Source organism: Garra rufa, chromosome 21, assembly GCF_049309525.1.
Source record: "Garra rufa chromosome 21, GarRuf1.0, whole genome shotgun sequence".
Taxonomy (NCBI): Eukaryota; Metazoa; Chordata; class Actinopteri; order Cypriniformes; family Cyprinidae; genus Garra; species Garra rufa.
This window is the reverse complement of record NC_133381.1, coordinates 24,372,748-24,392,243: the sequence shown is the minus strand read 5'-3', so window position 1 is coordinate 24,392,243 and position 19,496 is coordinate 24,372,748. Positions and strand designations below refer to the sequence as shown.

General features: G+C 36.8%; 1 protein-coding gene across 2 annotated transcripts in view; it reads right to left on the bottom strand.

The window, feature by feature from the left end:
* asap3 (ArfGAP with SH3 domain, ankyrin repeat and PH domain 3) overlaps nt 1-9,012 on the bottom strand; it is a 45,307-nt gene extending 36,295 nt beyond the window's left edge. For both annotated transcript variants that reach the window (XM_073827099.1, XM_073827100.1), the window contains exons 1-2: nt 8,670-9,012; nt 3,744-3,816 (exon numbers count right to left, since the gene is read on the bottom strand). In XM_073827099.1, coding sequence (XP_073683200.1) covers nt 3,744-3,816; nt 8,670-8,795 — 199 coding nt within the window. In that variant the 5' untranslated portion in view covers nt 8,796-9,012. The remainder of the gene's footprint in view (nt 1-3,743; nt 3,817-8,669) is intronic.
* Nucleotides 9,013-19,496: the final 10,484 nt, after the last annotated feature.

Genomic DNA, 19,496 nt, shown 5'->3' with positions numbered 1-19,496 from the left:
CGTCAATTCAGTTGTTGCATATAGTATAATGTCTTTATTTCGGGATTATCAAAGTAAATTATAACTCAAACTTGAGATTTTACTGGGGCACAGCAGGTTTTCACTGAGGCACGTGCCCCAGTAGAAAAGGGTCTAGCAACGCACGCACCTGCCCTGAAGCGGCTTCATAACTGCATCCATGTCTGCGCGTCTCATTTGATGTGGTAATTTCACAGAAGTTGAAGACTCGTTCTCGCCCCCTACATTGCAATTCAACTAGATATCCGTCATCCGCGCTAAAATATCAAAGTGAAAGTCATCATATCTTGCGTAGTTTAGACCCAGCTCCCAACCCAACTTTGAGAATAGATTAACGGCGATAATTTTTTTATCGCGCGATATGAGTCTCACGTTAACGCAGCCCGTTAACGCCGATAACGGCCCACCACTAATATATATATATATATATATATATATATATATATATACTTCTGCACAACACAACTGATGGTCCCAACCCCATTTATAAGGCAAGAAATCCCACTTATTAAACCTGACAGGGCACACCTGTGAAGTGAAAACCATTTCAGGTGACTACCTCTTGAAGCTCATCAAGAGAATGCCAAGAGTGTGCAAAGCAGTAATCAAAGCAAAAGGTGGCTACTTTGAAGAACCTAGAATATGACATATTTTCAGTTGTTTCACACTTTTTTGTTATGTATATAATTCCACATGTGTTAATTCATAGTTTTGATGCCTGCAGTGTGAATCTACAATTTTCATAGTCATGAAAATAAAGAAAACTTTGGTTCAAAGGTGTGTCCAAACTTTTGGTCTGTACTGTAACAAGCTTGCTCGGTAGCTCAGCTGGCACAGAATTGGACTTAGGATGTGGAACCCTTGGGTACGAATCCCGTGAAAAACATGACTCACGATGAAAGAGCTGAAACGGCATGCTTCCGATTGCGTTTTTACGGCACATCTGCTTTTATTCATACTATCGGGTAGGTTTCGGTGTAGTGCAGATGGTACGTTATTTTAAAACGTCACAGAGCATAAGAGTTATAGCACCACTCAATGGAAATTACTGTCAGATTCAACATAGCTGTCACATCATTGACTTTAAGTTTCGAGTTGAATTGTGCTTTGTTTGTAAACAAATCCGTGGTAAAATGAAGTGCACAAAGGGCCAAGTTCTTATTGATGCAGTCTGGAACTTCATTAAAAATAAACTTCATTCACTCTTTTCTAATGTTGGGATCTGAAGGAAGGCTATGTAAAGACTATTTTTCCACAACTTGGCATTGTTTTTGAAGCCATCTTTATTGTTTGGTTTCTGCGCAGACCTGTGTTCTCTCATTTCTACACTACATTTGCAAATCGGTGTGTGGGGCTAAACAGGCAGTGATGTAGAAGCAGTGTTGATCTTCTTCTGCAGATGTGGTGTTTACGTCATACAGTGGCACAGCTTTTCTTTTTGGCAGATTGGCATTAATATAAGCTATTTTTAGATGACTGAGAGAGTTCTGAAACTTGCAGGATGTTTTTATAGTACAACGACCAAAATTTTGATTACTCAGTTCATGCCCCTTTTAACACTACATATACACCTTGTTGTATTTTTGCCAAGCTCTAAGATATTTAATTGGATAGAAACTGTAATAAATATTCTTAAAAATCATTATCTTTAATCAAGACAAGGTTTAATTGAAGACAAGCTTTCTTGTCTTCGGAGTATTACAAGCTGTTTGTGCATAGATATGATGTGTAAAGTTGCAAAGCTTAAAGTCTCAAAACCAAAGAGATATTTATTATAAAAGTTAAGACTCAGCCACACCTCCCTAAAACGGCTTGTTCAAACACACCCTCACTTGTCCACGTCAAGGGGTGAGTAGATTAGCGTAACACCACCCATATGTATATGGAAAGAAAGAAGGTGTAAGTTTTACCGGCTACAGTAGTGTCGCCATGTTGTAGAGATGCAGTGTGTTTCACTGCAAAAGCGAAAGTACTTTGTTTGGCCTTCCAAAAGAGGACACTACTAGAAATCAGTGGTTAAAGGAACTGTATGTAAGAAATTTATGTCAGTTAATCATAAAATGGCCCTGACATGTCACTAGACATTAAGAAATCATGTTCATTTCAAATACTTATATCACTGACAACAGTGGTCCGGCCAGGATATTGTCATTTAAAAGTGAGAGTTGCAGCCCTCAACTGATGTTATTGTTGTCATTTTGTGTTTTGGTCTGAGGCTCCACCCTCCAGCTATCTACCAATCACGAAATCAGTAGAGTTTTGTGATCTGGGTTGCCAGCTCTGTTACAGCTGCAGCTATACGAACGTGTCGGATAAAACATGTATAACGTTACGAAACCTAAAAGACCTCGTTATGAATCCGAAATACGTCGTGACAAAGTCCGAAATAAAACAAGGATTGGTATAGGAGATGCCTTTGAAAGATGGAGACGGCTGAAAACGGAGAAGAATTTGAAGGTAGACGCCAACGTTGCAAATTTTCTCCTGGACAGGTAAGATTCATCTATGTTTGGCTAACTTTGCTTCCGTACACAGTGGATTTTCCACGGTCGCCCGTGCTAAATGCGTTCATAAAAAGCTTTATATCGCACCACTAGCAGGGTATGAAAACAATCTATGTTCCGACTGAAATGTGGTATTACAGTACATCTTTATGAAATATTTGGCTAATCGCCATCTGTAAATTTTTGCGATACATAATTACTTCGCAAAACATCTCTCGTGAAGCATAAACATAATTAACAGAAGAAAAACAAATTACTGTGTAGAAGCTCCTTGTTGCAGCCTACTCCTGCAGCTTAGCTGGCAACCTCGAGTCAGGGGGGGGGATACACCGTTCTTCAGTATTTTGAAAGTGATTGCAGTACCAGTTTTGGCCACAATCCTACATACGGTTCCTTTAAGTTATATTTACAACACTGTTACGGAGCAGTACAATGCAAATACTTGAATAGGTGCTGCTCATTTCACGGAGGACTGTTTCCTGAACCTGGGAGAGCAGCTTACAATGCCAGCAGTACACAAACGGTTAAGGCTATAAAGTGGGGCAATTACAAGGTTGCAAGGACAGTATGTTTTCATATTTAAAGAATTCAGTACTGACTATTCAAACGCCCGCTTTGAGCAGTGTAGAGTAGTGCTTGTTTCTCATTCTATGATAGCAAATGCAGACATGGCGTTATGTTTACACGCCACAATGCAACATGTACAAAGACAGTACAATTCATTAAAATCAGTAGCTATGTGCCCAATGGATGCAACAAGTGCCTAGTTTAAAATGGGTTTTATTGTTTCAGTCTCGTCGCACCATGAAACGGCATGGTAAGGGGCGTAACATTTTCATCACATGCTTGAGGCGTTCGGCCAATCACAATGCACTGGATAACTGGCCAATCAGAGAACACCTCGATTTCCATCAACGAGGAGTTTTGTAAAAATCGAAGCATTTTAGAAAGGCGGGGCAGAGAGAAGCAATAATAATGTACGGTATATGATAAATAATATGTTTTTTGAACCTCAAACTGCAAAAACACATTGCATTACAACAAATACACAAAATAATGCTCTTTTTAGCAACATTATGTGACCCCTTTAAAAGGTCTGCAATTTGGTTCATAGAAACTAATAGAAATTGTTGGGCCTTCACATATTGCTTTGGACATATGAACAGCCTTGGAGTTAAATGGGTTGAGAACCAAATTTCCACAAAATAAGACTGCACTCACTTAGTCCAGAGTTGTGGATGGCTTTTACAATTTTCTTCATCCTCTGTAGGGACATCTGGTCCAGCTCTAGAGACTGGTGGACGACAAAATATAGAAATGAGGAAAAACATTAGAACAGAAATTCATTACTAGCATCAACGTCAACTACGCTCTTCAAATTCATGTAATCATTGAAACAAACACGTTTAACTGGTTGCGGGGCAACCCTTGACTGTTTTCACCGGACAAACATCAGCCGAACAGTTGTCAAGCAGCCTTTCTATCACGTCAGGTCGCCATGATGATGTCAGAACAGGTAAGCTGTGAAACACAGGTGAATCAAGCCTTACGGAAGACAACGGCAACTCTCAATGACTCAGAACAGACACTATTTACAGTAAAGAATTAGTGCAGCCGACAGAAAGAGACACACCTCCGTGGGAATCTAAGCAGACTTAAAATATCAGTGGTTTATGTAATGTTTTGGTTTATTAGGTTCGGATCACATCCGTTTGTTTTTCCTCTTTGGTCAGAAAGTGTCTGTTCAGACACTGTTGATCATCATAATGAAGGGTTTTAACCACCTTGAGTGTCTGCCAGAGATTGTTTAGTCTGATCAATGCTTAATAAATCAGTGTCAAGATAAACTTTCTTTGGTTCTGTTCTGTTTTGTTTCTGTCTGTAGCTTTTTGGGCAACATCCCAGACACATGGAGTTGTGGGATCAGTTATGTATAACTCAGAATCTCACACGCTATCCAAAAGACAGGTTAATGTTTTTACACACACACACACACACACACACACACACACACACACACACACAGACAGACAGACAGACAGGTGGCACACACATGACTCTTGTTTACAACAGTATCAGAATATTTCCTCAGTTTACTTTTAAAAACAAAAAAAGAAAACATACCCAGAGATGTCTGGGCATGCAGGTTCTTCTCAACAAACATATTATGTCCTACTATCTGCTTTTACTTCCTTGTGTTGTTTTCCCCAGTTTATAAGGAAATTAGTTTCATTTTAAAGTTTTTTCCTGGTATGAGAAAAAACCTTAGGATTCGACCTTAGGGTTTTTGCCAAATCTTTTATCAAGCGTTCTTTCAACAACGTTGAAACGGATAGAGGACAAACCACTTTATCAAAGGACACTTCCCACGTTAAAAACACCTAGTGCCAGACAAAAAGGCGGAATGGATTTCAAGTACATAATCAACACACTTAAAAATGCCCTATTGAGTGCGTTTGTGGTCGTCTCAGGATAAAAGTTCTTTCAAAAAGATCGCCATTATATTTAAGACTTCAAAAGAGTAGGTTTAGAGGGATTTAAACCACACATGATGGATGTCAAACATAAAGTAGAGGCCCTATTTTTACATATTATGTTTCAACAGCTCACAAAACTAAGTTAATGAGCTTGGATTTACTGTCACTAAAATGGTTTAGTGTTTTCTTTAAGGCCCTGTGAATCATTTGTTTGGCAGCCATTATTTTTGAAAACGTCTTGAAAAAAAAACGTATTTATCATGATCATAAACACAGTAATAATAATTTAATTAGAAGGGTTATATATACATATTATACACATTAATTACATCTACATTGTAAATATATTTTATTTATTAAAATTTTGTCAGAGGTTAATCAATAACAATTACATTTTTAACAATATTAAGTGTTATTTATAAGATGTTGAATTTTGAATCAAATTTTTCTTTGTAAAAGGCAAAAAGTTAATCATACTGATTACAAAGTTAAGAAAATAGAAAGCTTTTGTAACAATAAACACCTCGTTCAAAGTTTGGGGTCAGTAAATTTGTTCTTTCTTTCTCTGTTTGAAAGAAATTAATACTTTTATTCAGCAAGCATGTGTTAAATTGATAGAAAAACTATAGTAAAGACTTATATTGTTAGTAAAAAAAAATGGAATAAACGCTGTTCTTTTTAACTTTTTATTCATCAAATAATGTTGAAAAAAGTATCACAGGTTGCAAAAAAATATTAAGCAGCACAAATGTTTCCAACGTTGATAATAAAAGTAATAAATCAGTATATTGGAATGATTTCTGAAAGATCATGTGACACTGAAAACTGGAGTAATGGCTGATGAAAATTCAGCTTTGCATCACAGAACTAAATTATATTTTGAATTATATTAAAATAATTTAAATAATATTTCATAATATAACTTTTTTAAATGGAACTTTGATGAGCATTAGATTTAAAAAAAAAACAACAACATTAAAAATCTTACTGATCCCAAACTTTTAAGTGGCAATGTATATATATATATATATATTTGTGTTCGAGTTAAGTGATCCTTATTGTTTTGTGCCTAATAAATACTGCTAAATAAAAATAAATTACATCTGATCATTACCTAAAAATATAAAGTTTAACTTAAGCATATTAATATTTAATAGCTTGTAGTGAGGAGAAGTTTTCTAATGAGTAGCTTTATCATATTTTAGACTTCTTTAATGTAATTACTGAATAATGGCATTATGAATGTCAAATATTGTACAAAAACAATACATACTGACATCACCTTTAGCATGTATAGCACCAAATCCTCCACAAAGGAAACAGAATGACACCATTAGGGTAGTATGTAAAGTTCACTGCCCTTATACACAATAGCTAAACCTCTCAAAGACTGGTCACTATAGCCTCAGTGAACTGACGACACTAGGATATATGATCCTGTTAGCAGCTAGGGAAGTCATATATATTACGTACAGAAGGAGTGAGGACGGACAGAAATAAATGTCTTAGTCAGATTAAATCTGCTGACTCGTGGTATGACTGCAGTGGGTGTGTGCTTACATCTGATGTGAAGTGTTACACGCGCTGTATGATGCCAAACAAACACACACATTTTGAATTCAATAAATATCAAAAGTAAATTAAAAGTTTGCACAGCAAACTCTTCTGTCCACGGGTTTCTATTCATGGCCTCCTCCAGCAGAACATTCAACATGCTGCCAGCCATTAGCCAGAGTCTCAGCAAATGGAAACATAAAACAAACTTTGCCTCTCAAACCCAAACAAGCCTTCAAACGCTAACCTTCACGAAAACACACTCTGTTACACATGCACGCTGCCTCTGGGCATCAAACACACTTAAACCTTCACTTTGAAGCTCTAAAAGGAGCTTGATATATTTACACAAGAAATCTCGACAGGCACGGCACATTCACAACATCAGGAACTAAGCAGGCCGAATTTATAATCCTTAAAAAAAATACCATCACATAAACATCTGACTCATTTGAGGAAACTAATGTGACTTCCATCTCTTTCTGCTTTAATTCTAAAGAATATTTCCTCAAACACCTAAGTATTAATTTCATAACTCCTCGTGTTGCTTAAGTGCTGCTTGAAGGCATTGTTCAACCCAAATTTTCATCGGTCGCCTCCCAATTAACAGTTTACTCATCCTCGTGTCATTCCAAATGCGTTTGACATTCTTCATTGTGTAAAACACAATGGGAGTCAACTAACAGGATGTCCAACCAGCTTTGTGCGCCACATGAAAGCGAATGATGATCATGATTGTCCCTGTTCCCTATCTACTTTCACTGTATGCTTGGACATTCTGCTAAATGTCTGCTTTTGTGTTCCATGTAAGAAAGTCAAACAAGATTGGAACAAAATTTTCATTTTTACAGTACACTCAGTGCTTTAAAACCATTTTTGGTTCCACAAAGAACCATTCAGTCAAAGGTTCTTTACAGAACCATCTCTTTCTTACCTTTTTATAATCTGAAGAACCTTCTTTTGTGAAACAAAAAGGTTCTTCAGATGTTCTTAATGGAACCATTTAGTCAAAAAAGGTTCTTCTATGGCATCGTGAAGCACCTTTATTTTTAAGAGTGTAGGTGAACGAATCTATTACTCAATAGCCCTTGAAGTAGTAAGACCATTTCTGCAAGCCTTTCAGGACAGAGCTAACTCTTAATATTCTTGTGTCATCCTGTGGCCCCTTTAGAAGTTTGTTGAGACCCCCGGTTCTCTGATTGAGAACCACTTCTCTACAACACTGAACTTCCTGAAAAATCCATAAACCATTTCCCATGAAGCAGGCGGTAAAAATAAAAGGCTTCCACTGTCCTGACATGCCCAGCATTATCACTTGCTGGCAGGGTTTCCTCTATTCTCCATTAACTTCCACACAAATGCCTACAGATGAGCTGGCAGCTAAAGACCACATTAGCTTTATCAGTCCTGCTTCTCTGTAATTAACTATATTAACTCTATTCCTCAGTAAAATGATGCAGCTGTGAAGGACTGTGGGTGATTCTATGTGTGTGCCTCTGTCATTCCAGTCTTGCTATTCAAGACTAAAGACAACAACGGCACACAAGCGCCCCAAGCAAGTTTACTTGGCCACTTGAAAACAGTCTCTGTCTCTTCCTTGTTGTGACTCCTGTGCCATCCTCTAACCACAAAACGAGCCCATAAAGTGTGCAATGGGGATTTCAGACCACTAGTGTTTATAAAAAAGATTTACTAGCAACTAAATGGCAAAAGGTCAGTTCTGTTGTTCACACAGGTGCTCTCCTTGAAGAGTAACCGCAGGTGTAGTTTACAATCTATTAACTAACCTTTGGAAATTTAATAATTTTTCTACATATATTTTAATACATATTACGGTTATAGATTCAAAAGGTCACCCTAACTGATAACCATTTAAAAATTATAAGCATGCATAATTTTACTACGCCACGAAGTGCACACGTAGCTAAAACATTTAAATTAAACTCAATCCAATATATTATTGTTTTTTTTTTCCCTCATATTAAAAATCTTGACATGAGCAAGAGTAAAATGGCTCTTGTGTGAGATTTTCACCGAGATTGAAGGACAGGGATTCATTCACTCAGGTGTTTTCCACCTGCGCACAGGTAAACACCTCGCGTGCACTCGCCCTTACCTCTTCGAGCGCGGCCACGGTGCTCCGACAGTCGCTCATTTTAGACTGAAATCCAGAGCTTCCCGGAGTCGATAGGTCCTCTTTCGCCAAAGAAACGAAATCCGAAATACTTATTTTCTCCGGCATGTTTCCAAGTATACCAACCGAAGAACTTAAAATCCCAGCAAACGTAGTGAAAACAAACACCTCAAGATCAAGCAAAGTGCATCTCCGTAAAGTCCTCTAAATCCACAAGTGAGCGTGATTGCCAAAGCAGGGGAAATATAAGTTGTTTCATATCTGCGACAAAAGGCGAAAGTGTCGGTCTTCTCTGTGCTCCTCCGCCGTGTGAGGGAGTCGGCAAAGTTTCTCTGCGCCTTTGGTCTACTTTCTTTCTCTGTGCCGCGTCCAGATTGTGAGCGAGAGGGGAGGGAGTCATTCCATCATCACGTGGGAATGTTTGTATTCACTGACGAAATGAATAGAGCGCGCGGAGAAAGAATAGAAGTCTTCAGCTTCATTTTTGTCTCTAAGAATGAAATATGAATCCATTTGTTCTTTGAGTGTGACATATAACGTCTTTTGAAATTACTTATAGAATATTTTCTATTATTATGGTAACACTATAATAATTTGAATAGGCCGATATTCTCTTATAAAATCAAATGTCAAGTTTCAACCTTGTTGAAGGTAGGTTTTTATGCTGGTCCTTTGCTGGTTTAACCAGCATATGCTGTTTTTTTCACCAGGGTACAAAGGGTACAGCCTAGTTGGGTGGGTAGTAACACTAACTGAAAACTATATATTAATATATATTAAAGGGGTCATGACATGAGTAACCAAGTATCCTGCAAGTTTCATACAGTGCCTTGCGAGAGTATTCCCCTGGTGAACAAAAACAGCATATGCTGATTAGGTAGTTTTCATGCTAGTTAGGTATGTTTTGATGCTGGTATAAGCTGGTCCTTTGCTGGTTTATGCTGGTCCTCCTTACCTGGTCATGTACTGGTCAAGTACCAGCATAAACCAGCTAAGGACCAGCATTAACCAGCAAAGGGCAGGGTACCCCTTCATTTTTTCACGTTTTATTATGTTGCTGCCTTATGTTAAACTGTTTACTTTACTTTTATCAATTTACACTCCATACACCATATTGACAAAGTAAAAACAGAATTGTCACAACTTTGTAAATTTATAAAAAAATGTAAAAAAAAAAAAAAAAAAAAAAAAAAACCTGAACCAACTGAAAACATGTAGGCTATATTTTATCGAGGCCATGACATGAGAAACCAAGTATCATGCAAGTTTCATACAGTGCCTTGCAAAAGTATTTATACCCCTTTTCACGTTTTGTTATGTTGCTGCCTTAGGTTAAACGGTTTACTTTTTTCCCCCAGATCAATCTACACTCCATACACCATATTGACAATGTAAAAACAGAATTGTCACAACTTCGTAAATTTATTAAAAATAGAAAAAATGCAAATAAGTACATTGCATAAGTATTCATACCCGTAACTTAACCCTTTTTACAGTCTTTTTGATATGATGCCTTTGCACTTTGCACTTTAACATTTGGCAGTTATCTGCCATTGTTCTCCTCACCTCTTCACTTGTCAAGCTTTGTCAGGTTGGGTGGGGACAGTTGCACATTTTCAGGTATCCCCAGATATATTTGATTGGGTTCAGGTCAAGACTGTGGCTGGGCCACTCAAGGACATTCACAGAGTTGTCTATAAGCTTCTCTTGCTGTGTGCATAGAATCATTGACCCTAGCTCAGTTTGGCTAGGAGGCCAGCTCTAGGAAGAGTCCTGGTTGTTTCATACTTCTTCCATGAAGGGTAATGGAGACTACATGCTTCTGTGAACCTTCAATGCAGCACGATTTTTCTGAACCCTTCCCCAGATGTGTGACTCGATGCAGTCCTGTTTCTAAATTCTACATGCAGTTTTTTGACATTAGGGCTTGGTTTTTGCACTGATATGCATTTTCAGCTGTTAGACCTTTCATCAAGACATGTGTGCCTTTCCAAATAATACCTATTAAATTAAATTTGCCACAGGTTAACTTCTCTCGAAGTGTAGTAACATCTACAAGCAATATGAATGCTCATGAGCTAAATTTCAACTGTCTCAGATAAAGGTATGAATACTTATGCAATGCAATGCATTTAAGTGTTTTATTTTTAATACATTTGGAAAGATGTTAAAACCTGTTTTTTTCTTTCTGATTATGGTGTATAGGGTGCAGATTGATGGAAAATAGTACTTTAAAGGAATTCAACATAAGGCAAAATGTAAAAAAATTATATAATGTAAATATTTTCACAGGGCACTTAAAGAAGTATACTTACAAAATATATTTTCAAGATCTGAAGTACCACAAGTGCTCATTCAATACAATAAGCACAGTTCTTTTCCCTTTCCTTCATGTAGATTTTTGTCTTTTGTTACTTTTTGTCATTTGATTGTACAGACAGATTAAAAATCAGTGCATTGTGCACATATGCAGGCCTTCAATGGAGCAGTGGAGCAATTGAAAATGATTGTGCATGCACTTTCCCTCTTTATTCAAATGTCAAAGCAGATAAGAATTTTCCTTAAGCGTACTACGTGTGCATGAATGGACATGCTTCATCTGTTTCAGTCTAAAGTTGAAATAAAACCCACCCCTGATTAAAAAAAAAAGAAAAAGAGTTTGCTTCACTACCACAATTGGTGCCTTTTCATGTGCAGCCTTTATATTTGAAAAGGCAGACTGCTGCTTTGTTGCTTCAGAGCAACGGAAACTCATAGTGCTTTTGTGCTAATATTCCCCAGTGTTCTGAATAACAGAATTTTTATAAGACAAATAATAAAAATTGTCTTATCCACCTGCCCTGCAGATATCACAGAGGTATGCTGGTTCTTCCCGTCTCCTTTGAAGCACACCTTACCTTACCCTTTAACAATACAGTATACTATTACATTTGATGTAATGCGCTCGACAGGTATCAGCCCGACTTTATCCCTCTAGGTATGCGCAAGTGTTTCATGGTGTATAATTGGATTATTAGCTTGAATAAATAAATTAGATCATTTCAGACAGCATTTTGGTATATAATAAATGAATAAAAAGATCCTTCAGACGTTTTGAAGAGTCACATGCTTGTTACATCAGACTCTGTGCATGAAAACAGCATTCCTGCACTGTTTTTATTTCCTGCTTATCTTATTTTTCCGTAAGGACTGAGTAAAACTGAAAGTAAAACTTATCATCAAATCAGTTAAAATAAGTTAAAATAATCAGATAAGTTAAATAGTTGTATCTACGTCTCCATATTTAAAATAGAGTAAATTAAACTAACAGTCAAAAGTTTTTGAACACTAAGATTTTTAATGTGTTTTAAAGAAGTCTCTTCTGCTCACCAAGCCTGCATTTATTTGATCCGAAGTACTGCAAAAACAGTAAATATTTTTAATATTTAAAATAACGGGTTTCAATTTGAATGTATTTTAAAATGTATTTTAGTATGTGATTTCAAAGCTGATTTTTTAGTATCATTACTTCAATCACATGGCCCTTCAGAAGTCATTGTAATATTTAGATTTTCTGCTCAAAAAACATCTATTATTATTATTATGTTGAAAACAGCTGAGTATATTTTTTCAGGTTTCTTTGATGAATAGAAAGTTCAGAAGAACAGCATTTATCTGAAATAGAAATATTTTGTAACATTATAAGTCTTTTGATCAATTTAAACCTTTCTTCCTAAATAATAACATTAATTTCTATTCTGTACCTGAAAGGTTTTTATTTCAGATAAATTGTGATCTTTGGATTGTTCTATTTATCAAAGAATCCTGAAAAAATGTACTCAACTGTTTAAAATATTGATAATAATAATAATAATAATAATAATAATAATAATAAATGTTTCTTGAACAGCAAATGTGACACTGATGTCTGTAGTAATGATGCTGAAAATGTAGCTTTGATCACAGGAATACATTTCATTTTAAAATATATTCAAATAGAAAACTGTTATTTTAAATAATAAAAATATTTCTAAATTTTACTGCTTTTCTTGTACTTTAGATCAAATACAGTGGTGTGAAAAAGTGTTGGCCCCCCTTCCTGATTTTTTTTTTTTTTTTTTTTTTTTGCATGTTTTTGCCCCCCCTGGTTCCTAACTGTGGTTCCTCAAAAGCTACACATAATGTTGAGATACAAAGAAATTCAAGAACAAATGAGAAAGAAAGTAATTGAGATCTATCAGTCTGGAAAAGGTTATAAAGCCGTTTCTAAAGCTTTGGGACTCCAGAAAACCACAGTGAGAGCCTTTATCCACAAATGGCACATGGAACAGTGGTGAACCTTCCCAGGAGTGGCCGGCCGACCAAAATTACCCCAAGAGTGCAGCGACAACTCATCCAAGAGGTCACAAAAGACCCCACAACAACATCTAAAGAACTGAGGGCCTCTCTTGCCTCGGTTAAGGTCAGTGTTCATGACTCCACCATAAAAAAGAGACTGGGCAAAAATGGTCTGCATGGCAGAGTTCCAAGATGAAAACCGCTGCTGAGCAAAAAGAACATAAAAGCTCGTCTCAGTTTTGCCAGAACACATCTTGATGATCCCCAAGACTTTTGGGAAAATACTCTGTGGACTGACGAGACAAAAGTTGAACTTTTTGGAAGGTGTGTGTCCCATTACATCTGGCGTAAAAGTAACACAGCATTTCAGAAAAAGAACGTCATACCAACAGTAAAATATGGTGGTGGTAGTGTGATGGTCTGGGGCTGTTTTGCTGCTTCGGGACCTGGAAGACTAGCTGTGATAAATGGAACCATGAATTTTGCTGTCTACCAAAAATCCTGAAGGACAATGTCCAGCCATCTATTCGTGACCTCAAGCTGAAGCGAACTTGGGTTCTGCAGCAGGACAATGATCCAAAACACTTTGAAGACTTTGGAGTGGCCTAGTCAAAGTCCTGACCTGAATTTTATTGAGATGCTGTGGCATGACCTTAAAAAGGCAGTTCATGCTCGAAAACCCTCCAATGTGGCTGAATTACAACAATTCTGCCAAGATGAGTGAGACAAAATTCCTGCACAGCGCTGTAACAGACTCATTGCAAGTTATCGCAAACGCTTGATTGCAGTTGTTGCTGCTAAGCGTGGCCCAAAGAGTTATTAAGTTCAGGGGGCAAACACTTTTTCACAACCCATGTGGGTTTGGATTTTGTTTTCTCTTCATGATAGAAAACTTAATTCAAAAACTGAATGTTGTGTTTACTTGTGTTATCTTTGATTAATATTTATTTGTTGGGTTTACATGTTTTATGGGGACTTTCCATAGGCGTAATGGTTTTTATACTGTACAAACCGTACTTTCCATCGCCCTACACCTACCCTATACCTAAACCTAGCCCTCACAGGAGATTGTGCATACTTTTACTTCATCAAAAAAACTCATTGTGCATGATTTATAAGCCTGTTTCCTCATGGGGACCTGAGAAATGTCCCCACAAGGTCAAAATCTACTGGTATTCCTATCCTTGTGGGGACATTTGGTCCCCACAACGTGATAAATACCAGGTACACACACACACACACACACACACACACACACACACACTATTCTCTTCTTATTCTGTATTGACTTCATGAGTTATTGTTGATGTAATGGTTTTGTGGCCAAACAATACTTTCTTTCTCTCCCTGGCTGTGGCCCCTCTTTGTGTGGCTGCTTTGTGGGTCTGAGCAGAAATGTTGCATTTAACTGAGTGGACGTCACTCTGAAGAAAGAGAAAAGGGAAAGTGGGTGAAAGAGAGAAAGAAAGTATGAGGCAAGCCATTTGTATAAACTTCAACAGCAAGTTCTTGTTTTCAAGTCTGGCTTTGAACTGCTCTTTCATTTATCCCTCTCTTCATCTTCTCCATCTTAGTCCCATATTTTAAGATTGCTGTGGCCACATTGTGCTGCACGTTCTAACTACTGGCTTTTGTCTTTCCCCTCTTTTTATGTTTCCTCGACATTAGCCAATCGCATGTACCTGGGGGCTGGATTTGAAAGGAGGAGCGGAGTCTGTGGCTGCTGAACGAAAAATGAGGCGGGTTCCAGGAAAGGTTACAGCTCAGACCAGGATTCCCAGCAGACAACCCCTCCCATCCACACTGCCAAGATCTGTTCTCTAGAACAGGAGAAAGATCATTTATCCTGTCTTGTCAGCCCAGGGAGGCCACGTTTATGGTAAACACTGCAAAAGAGAGAAGATAGCAAATATATCTCAGAGTAAAAATATTGAGGGACTGCACACACAATCTAGAATTGAGTTAAACAGAAACGTGATGAAGACATGTAAACAACTAAAACACTCCCTGCAAAGAATTACCACCCAGCCTAGTCATAAAATAGGATATGGATCCTCCCTTAAAGTCTGTTTTCATCACAGTGTCTATAAACCAGTTTAGAAGCAATTTTTGTTTTTAATGACAGACTGGTTTAAACGGTTAGTGTTACTTCATGATTATAAATGTGTTTAGTGTGAGGGTGTGACAGTCTGTCTGGGGAAATTAAAAATCCTCCATCTGTGAGACGCTTGTGTGCAAACCTTTTTGATGCAGACTAGTTTTGGTTTAATTTAGGTTGTGCATGACATTTTTGTGACATGACTTTTATTAAAATTATACATGGGTCTGCCCTGTAAACAAATATTCACCTCACATATTGGTTAAAAAGCCATTTGCTAAGGAAAGAAAAGCATAACATCACTTTCAAATATTTTTTCTTTCACTATACCTAACTCTAGCTGAATCCTTTAAGAGTTTCAAGAATCAACTGAAAACTCAACTCTTCCGTGAGCATCTACAGTTGAAGTCAAACGTTTACATATGCCTTGCAGAATTTGCAAAATGTAATTTTTTTTACTAAAATAAGAGGGATCATACAAAATGAATGCTATTTTTTATTTAGTACTGACCTGAATAAGATATTTCACATAAAAGATGTTTACATAATAGTCCACAAGAGAAAATAATAGTTGAATTTGAAAAAAAAAAAAGTGACCTTGTTCAAAAGTTTACATACACTTGATTCTTAATACTTAATGAAATTTAGTGACAGTTGTTCATGAGATCCTTGCTTGTCCTGAACAGTTAAACTGCCTGCTGTTCTTCAGAAAAATCCTTCAGGTTCCACAAATTCTTTGTTTTTTTTTAGCATTTTTGTGTATTTGAACTCTTTCCAGCAATGACTGTCTGATTTTGAGATCTATCTTTTCATACTGAAGACAACTGAGGGACTCATATGCAACTATTACAGAAGGTTCAATCGCTCACTGATGCTCCAGAAGGAAAATGATGCATTAAGAGCCGAGGGTGAAAACTTTTGAACAGAATGAGGAAGTGTACATTTTTCTTATTTTGCCTAAATATCATATTTATTTTATTTAGTCCTGCCCTTCAAAAGATACAAAAGATACTTGCATGTTCCCCAGAAGACAAAATAAGTTAAATTTACCCTGATCTTCAAATTCAAAAAGTTTTCACCCCATTAATGCTCTTAATGCATCGTTTTTTTTTTTCTTTCTGGAGCATCAGTGAGCGTTTGAACCTTCTGAAATAGTCACATATTAGTCCCTAAGTTGTCCTCAGTGTGAAAAGATGGATCTCAAAATTATGCAGTCATTGTTGGAAAGGGTTCAAATACACAAAAATGATAAACTGAAAAACAATTAATTTGTGGAACCTGAAGGATTTTTCTGAAGAACAGCAGGCAGTTTAACTGTTCAGGACAAACAAGTAACTCATGAACAATCACTAAAATCTAAAAAAACTTAATTAAGAATCAAGTGTATGTAAACTTTTGACCAGGGTCATTTTTATAAATTCAGCTATCGTTTTCTTATGTGGACTATATTTAAACATCTTTTATCTGAAATATCTTATTCAGGTCAGTACTAAATAAAAAACAACGTGGATTCGTATGATCCCTCTAATTTTGGTCAAATAATTCACATAAAAATATCTATTTCTTTCACTTTTTCTTTGCTCTTATTTTCACTTAATATCTTCCTGTCCTTTTATCGTTTTGAACGATGACTGAAAACTTGTATAACGGGCAATTCTCGTGTTTATTGCCGTCATATGATGAATTGCTTGTTGTTTTCCTCAACTGTAAGTCACTTTGCATAAAAGCGTCTGCCAAATGAATAATGTAAATGTAAATAATTAAGGAAAAATGTCCTTCCTCTTATCTTGAACCACAATTATACAATGTCTAGGAGAAGTGGAGCCAAATATAAGTTAAAAAAAAAAAAAAAACGTTTTATTTCAGTGATGTAATCTGTCCAGTCAACTATTCTTTGACTATAAGGTTACAATTATTTGAGATAATGTTAGCATTTTTGTAAGTCTCACAAAAGAGGTCAGCATTTAAGGGGAGACACTGCAGGTAAAAAATTGTTTTCTGTCTGTTCTAAGTTTTTTTCTAAATTATGGAGTGACAAAATTAGATACCCAAAATGTCTATAAAACATTTGACTCTAATATGTCAAAAAAATTAAACAAGAATTTTGAAACTGACTTCATCCAGTGTTTAGATTTTTGTATTAGAAATGTATGCAAATTAGCGCATATTTCATTAAATTGTGCCTCATTTGCATATTAAAACCTAACCTTTTAGAAAACCTGTAATACAAAAACCGTTTGCAATTATCAATGTAATCAATCATCTGGGTAAGTAAGGTGATAACTGTTAGTTAATTTTTTTTACCCTATTCACCCGCAGTGTCTCGCCTTAAGCACAAAAGCAAGCCAAAAATCACTTGTGCTAAAATAAAGTCTTAATCAAAATCTCTGTGTGTGTGTGGTCTCCCATGATGCACCTAAAGTGAATTAGAAAAGCATAGAGCAGGTCAGAGCCTGCCTAAATGAAACAGATTTTACTGTCAACGCTTCATAACAGACATTACAGGACTTAACTGTGCTTAAGTGACAGACTGTGATGCATATAGAGGAAAAAAAGAAAAATACAAGACAATACTTATATAATAATGTGACAATACAATAATCAGTATTTTTCCTGTCATTTTATTGCACACTAAGATGTTTTAATGTGAAAGAAGTCTCCTATGCTCACCAAGGCTGCGTTTATTTGATCAAAAATGCAACTGTAATATTGTGAATTGTTACTACTTTTATTTAACCAGCAAGTTTTTTTTGACCGGAAATGACACAGGCTTCTCCCAAAAGATAATAAGATGATGTACAAGAGGCATCATTGTGAAAAAAAAAAAAATTTCAGCTTTTATTTACATTTGAACAAAAAGTGGCATGTCCAAAATTATTCATTTGCAAACTGTCACAGTCTATGGGAAAATCCAAAGTTCTATACCATTCCAAATAGTCCAAGCTGTTCTAAAGCATCCTAATTACCCTGATTCATTGGGGACAGCTGTTTTAATCAACTCAGCAGGTGAAAAACAGAAGCTCTCTGCTGTTGGTTTGTGGACACTCATGGCTAAGACAAAGGAGCTCACTGAGGACCTGCGGCTGCGCATTGTGGCTGCTCACAAGTCAGGAAAGGGCTATAAGACCATATCTAAATGTTTTGAAGTTCCAGTGGCTACAGTGCAAAGTAGCCACTATATAAGAAAAACCTCAGAGGACATGCTCGGAAGCCAAAAGTGTCACCTGTGCTGGTCAGGAGGATAGTGAGAGAGGTTAAAAAGAATCCAAGGATCACCACCAAGGCCATCCTGATGAATCTGGGCTCTGCTGGTGGCAACATCTCAAGGCAGACAGTCCAACAGACACTGCACACCACTGGGTTCCACGGACGCAGACCAAGGAGGACACCACTTCTCCAGATAAGGCACACAAAAGCCCGCTTGGCCTTTGCAAATGCTCATCTGGACAAAGAAGAATACTTCTGGTCTTCTGTTTTATGGTCAGATGAAACAAAAAATTGTTTGGCCACAATGATGTAGCCTTCATTTGGCGTAAAAAAGGAGAAGCCTTCAACCCTAAGAACACCATCCCCACTGTCAAACATGGTGGTGGGATCCTAATGTTTTGGGGGTGTTTTTCAGCCGGTGGACCAGGGAACCTAATCACAGTAAACGGCACCATTAAAAAGGAGCAATACATCAAAAACATCAGGCAGTCTGCAGAGAAACTTGGCCTTGGGCACCAGTGGATATTTCAGCAGGATAACGACCCAAAACACACAGCAAAAGTGGTGAAGAAATGGTTAGCAGACAAAAACATTAACGTTTTGCAGTGGCTCAGCCAGAATCCTGACTTAAATCCAATTGAGAATCTGTGGAGGGAGCTAAAGATCAGGGTGATGACAAGGAGACCCTCCAACCTGAAAGAGTTGGAGCTCATCGCTAAAGATGAATGGGCAAAAATACCAGTGGAGACATGCAAAAAGATGGTCAGCAATTATAGGAAGCGTTTGATTGCTGTAGCCAATAAAGGCTTTTCTATTGATTATTTAGAAGGGTATGAATAATTTTGGACATGCCACTTTTTGTTCAAATGTAAATAAAAGAAAGTTCAAAAGAACAGCATTTATTTAAAATAGAAACATTTTAAGTGTTTTTTTTTTACGGTCACTTGATCAATTTAATGCCACACTGCATTGAATTTAAATACTAATTTCTTTAATTGCATTTTAAAAAGCATTAATCATACTGCATCTAAACTCTTAAACTCTTGGTGTTTATCTATTTTTTTTTTTTATTTACTATGCAAACCAAGCATTGTAAAAATAAGCATGTGTTCTGACCACATTGGTTGACAGCAACAATGTAAGCAACATTTTCAGACAACTTGGAATGAAGAATGTGTACCGCAGCA